The 2874-nt window shown below is 45.4% G+C and overlaps 1 protein-coding gene across 2 annotated transcripts; it reads left to right on the top strand.

Annotated features, from left to right (window-relative positions):
- On the top strand, positions 1-2874 carry LOC115623352 (myeloid differentiation primary response protein MyD88). Of its 2 annotated transcripts, none has more exons than XM_030517647.1 (5): positions 1-1300; positions 1360-1622; positions 1679-1847; positions 1913-2099; positions 2163-2874. In XM_030517647.1, the coding sequence occupies exons 1-5, from the start codon at positions 946-948 to the stop codon at positions 2596-2598; spliced, it is 1410 nt and encodes a 469-aa protein (XP_030373507.1). In that variant the 5' UTR covers positions 1-945; the 3' UTR covers positions 2599-2874. The 2 variants fall into 2 exon arrangements, with proteins under 2 accessions (XP_030373507.1, XP_030373499.1); XM_030517639.1 differs by having other exon boundaries at positions 2160-2874.

Genomic DNA, 2874 nt, shown 5'->3' with positions numbered 1-2874 from the left:
TAATGCTCAAAACAACTTGTGACGAGAAACAAATAGAATAGCCTGTTGCGCAGAAAACGGGAGAAAGAATACAATTAATTCGCAATTAACAATGTATAGATCAGCAAATAAAGAACGCAAACAGTGAAACGAAAACAATTGGAACGTAAATTACAAAAAAAAAAAATAATAATAAATAACAAAAGAAGAAATATAAACAGTTTACAAGCAAAGTAAAAGCCAAAACGACAACGCAGCAACGAATCAGCCCGCTACCAACGAAACAACAAGCAACTCGAAGTCTCTGGTTCATAAAATTTATTTTCGTGTTTAGTAAATAACGATAGCCCCGGGTCCCGCGCAGGTCCGCCTGCCAACGAACGCGTGCGCTGCTCTCTGTGTTTATGTGTGCGTGTGTGTCAAAAATTTAAGCAAAATCTTCTGCGCAAGCAGCGCACTGCCAGACGAGCTGACAAGAGACAGCAGACAGTAGACAGCAGATAAACAACATTGCCAGTGCCACCAGACGCGTCGCGAAGCGCTCGGTGCTCAGTGTTCGGTGCTCGAGGTCAGCTCAGGCCCATTTCGCGCACGGCCGTCCAGCCAACCACCCGCAACACAACACGCGCAAGCAGCAGCAGCAGCGTTGAAAAGCGTCAACACATCGCTGCGATATTAGCGCTCATCAAAAAACAATAGAGCTAACGCGATCCGAAAATAACCACTCACACCTACGGGGCTGTTTTTATTGTTTAACTGATAACCCGTGCTCGCTTGTTGGCGCGCCGTGCTGATAAAGATCAAGCACAAGCACACAAACACACATTGTTGCTCTTAGGGGTATATCGTCCACACCTGTACCCGCAACCGCAACCGCACCAGCGCCTGCAACCGTAATCGTCATTTGTATGCCACAGGCATTCACATTCACCTGCTGACGTCAGTGCGTTTAATCGTCAATCGAAAATGGTACGTCAGCTTGAGTCTTACCACACCATGAATGAAGAGGATCAGAGTGGGGGCGGCTTCAATGAGACTCCGCTTAATGAGCTGAGTGCCGAAACACGGAAGCAGCTGGCCTGTATGCTTAATCGCAAGAAGGTGCTGCGTTCTGAGGAGGGGTACGAGCGGGATTGGCGTGGAATTGCGACGCTAGCTCGCCAGGCTAACTATATCCCAGACCAAACACCCAATCCTATGGAGCTGGTGCTAAGAAATTGGACTTTGAACAATCCCGAGACAGCCACGTTTGGACATCTGGAAAAATATTTGGGCATTATCGATCGTTGGGATGTTCGCGATGACATACAAGAGAATATGAGTAAGTTGAGAAGTGTTTTCCACACTATAGAACTGTCTATTTAACTAAATGCTATGCAGCCAAGGACACACAGATCTATAACAACAAGCAACGACTGCTGGAGCATGCGCGTGAATGCCCCTCGCCTATTCGAGTATCTACTGAGACCAACAATAATCATTTGGGACGGGATATAAACATTCTCACCGCTGAGGATGTCACCTGCCTGCAGCAGGGTCGCCCTCTGCCCACCTACAATGCTTGTGTGCTGTACGCCGAGGCGGACATTGAACATGCCACAGAGATTATGAGAAACTTAGAAGACCCGCGATATAACTTTAAGGTAGCAATAGTAAAGCAATTTCCCTCACACACACTTAATTCCCCACCCATCTGTAGCTGTTTCTGAAGCACCGTGACCTGCTGGGTGGCGTGCCTTTTGAGCATGTCGAGCTGTCAAATTTCATGGCCACACGATGCAATCATTTGATTGTTGTGCTAACCGATGAGTTTCTGAAGAGCCCCGAAAATAAATATCTCGTGAATTTTACGCACAAGCTACAAATAGGTAAGTAAAATTATTAATTCGTAACAAATATTTCTGTATGATAATCAGCTCCACATTTCTCGCAGAGAACCAGACACGCAAGATTATACAAATCGTTTACAACCACAACATGGTTATACCGCACACGCTAGCCATCTACACATATTTGAATTACGCAGCTCACTCGAGTCTCTACAACTTTTGGGACAAATTGGCCAAATCATTGTTTGACTTGGATTCCCTCTCTATCTACACTTCACGGGAATTATATGCGTAAGTTAATTACTTTAATTGCAAATTCAAAACTAACTGGCTTCTCTCTGTTGTATTCAGCAGTCCCTCAGCTCCAGAAACTATCGCAGAAGATGGAGTGCTCCATATCTCCTTGCCGGAGACACCGCGCATACTTCTCAACGACAAAGATGTCACCGATATGCCCTTAACCGAGCGCAAATCAATGGAGCCAGCGCTAGTGACCATGACAGGCGACACCAGTGCACCCATCCCAGAGCTAAAGCTAAAGAAGAAAGACAAGCTGCTCCAAAAGCTAACGCTGAATTTCAACACAACGCCCAGTGGCACCAAAAAACCCCTTAGGCATGCGTACTCAACCAACGGCATCAATATGCCCGAACGGGAACGAACGCTAAGCGCCAGCAACTCCAACCTATCCACAACATCAGAAAGTAAGAAGAGCTCAATTAAGTGGCGTCCGAAAATTCTAAAGAAGGTCTTCACGCGCAGCAGCACGAAGTTGCAGGTGCCAAGTTAAAGCACACACACTGGAAAGCTACAGTTGTGCGCCATGTCACGCCTCAAATGTGATTCTACTTATGCTCCATGAATTTCCTTAATTTTTGACCCTCTCACTTGTGGGCCGTTTGATTTGAAAACAAACAAGAAATGCACCGCCACCGCTCCATTTTTTTTTAGTGATTTTGTATGTAATCCTTAGCCTTATCCAGCCGACTAACTTAATGTATTTAGACGCACTTGTTCAATTATATAAGACAGCAACAAATAAAGACAATCTATATACATACGCTAA

This window comes from Scaptodrosophila lebanonensis, unplaced genomic scaffold (genome assembly GCF_003285725.1).
Source record: "Scaptodrosophila lebanonensis strain 11010-0011.00,11010-0021.00 unplaced genomic scaffold, SlebRS2 tig00000001-arrow-pilon, whole genome shotgun sequence".
Classification (NCBI taxonomy): Eukaryota; Metazoa; Arthropoda; class Insecta; order Diptera; family Drosophilidae; genus Scaptodrosophila; species Scaptodrosophila lebanonensis.
The sequence above is the reverse complement of the archived record's forward strand: the minus strand, read 5'-3'. Positions and strand labels throughout refer to the sequence as shown.

Coding starts and splice junctions, on each gene's coding strand:
- LOC115623352 (XM_030517639.1), top strand. CDS start 946: ATGGTACGTCAGCTTGAGTCTTACCACACCATGAATGAAGAGGATCAG. Junction 1,301..1,359: donor TGACATACAAGAGAATATGA/GTAAGTTGAGAA, acceptor AATGCTATGCAG/CCAAGGACACACAGATCTAT. Junction 1,848..1,912: donor TACGCACAAGCTACAAATAG/GTAAGTAAAATT, acceptor CATTTCTCGCAG/AGAACCAGACACGCAAGATT.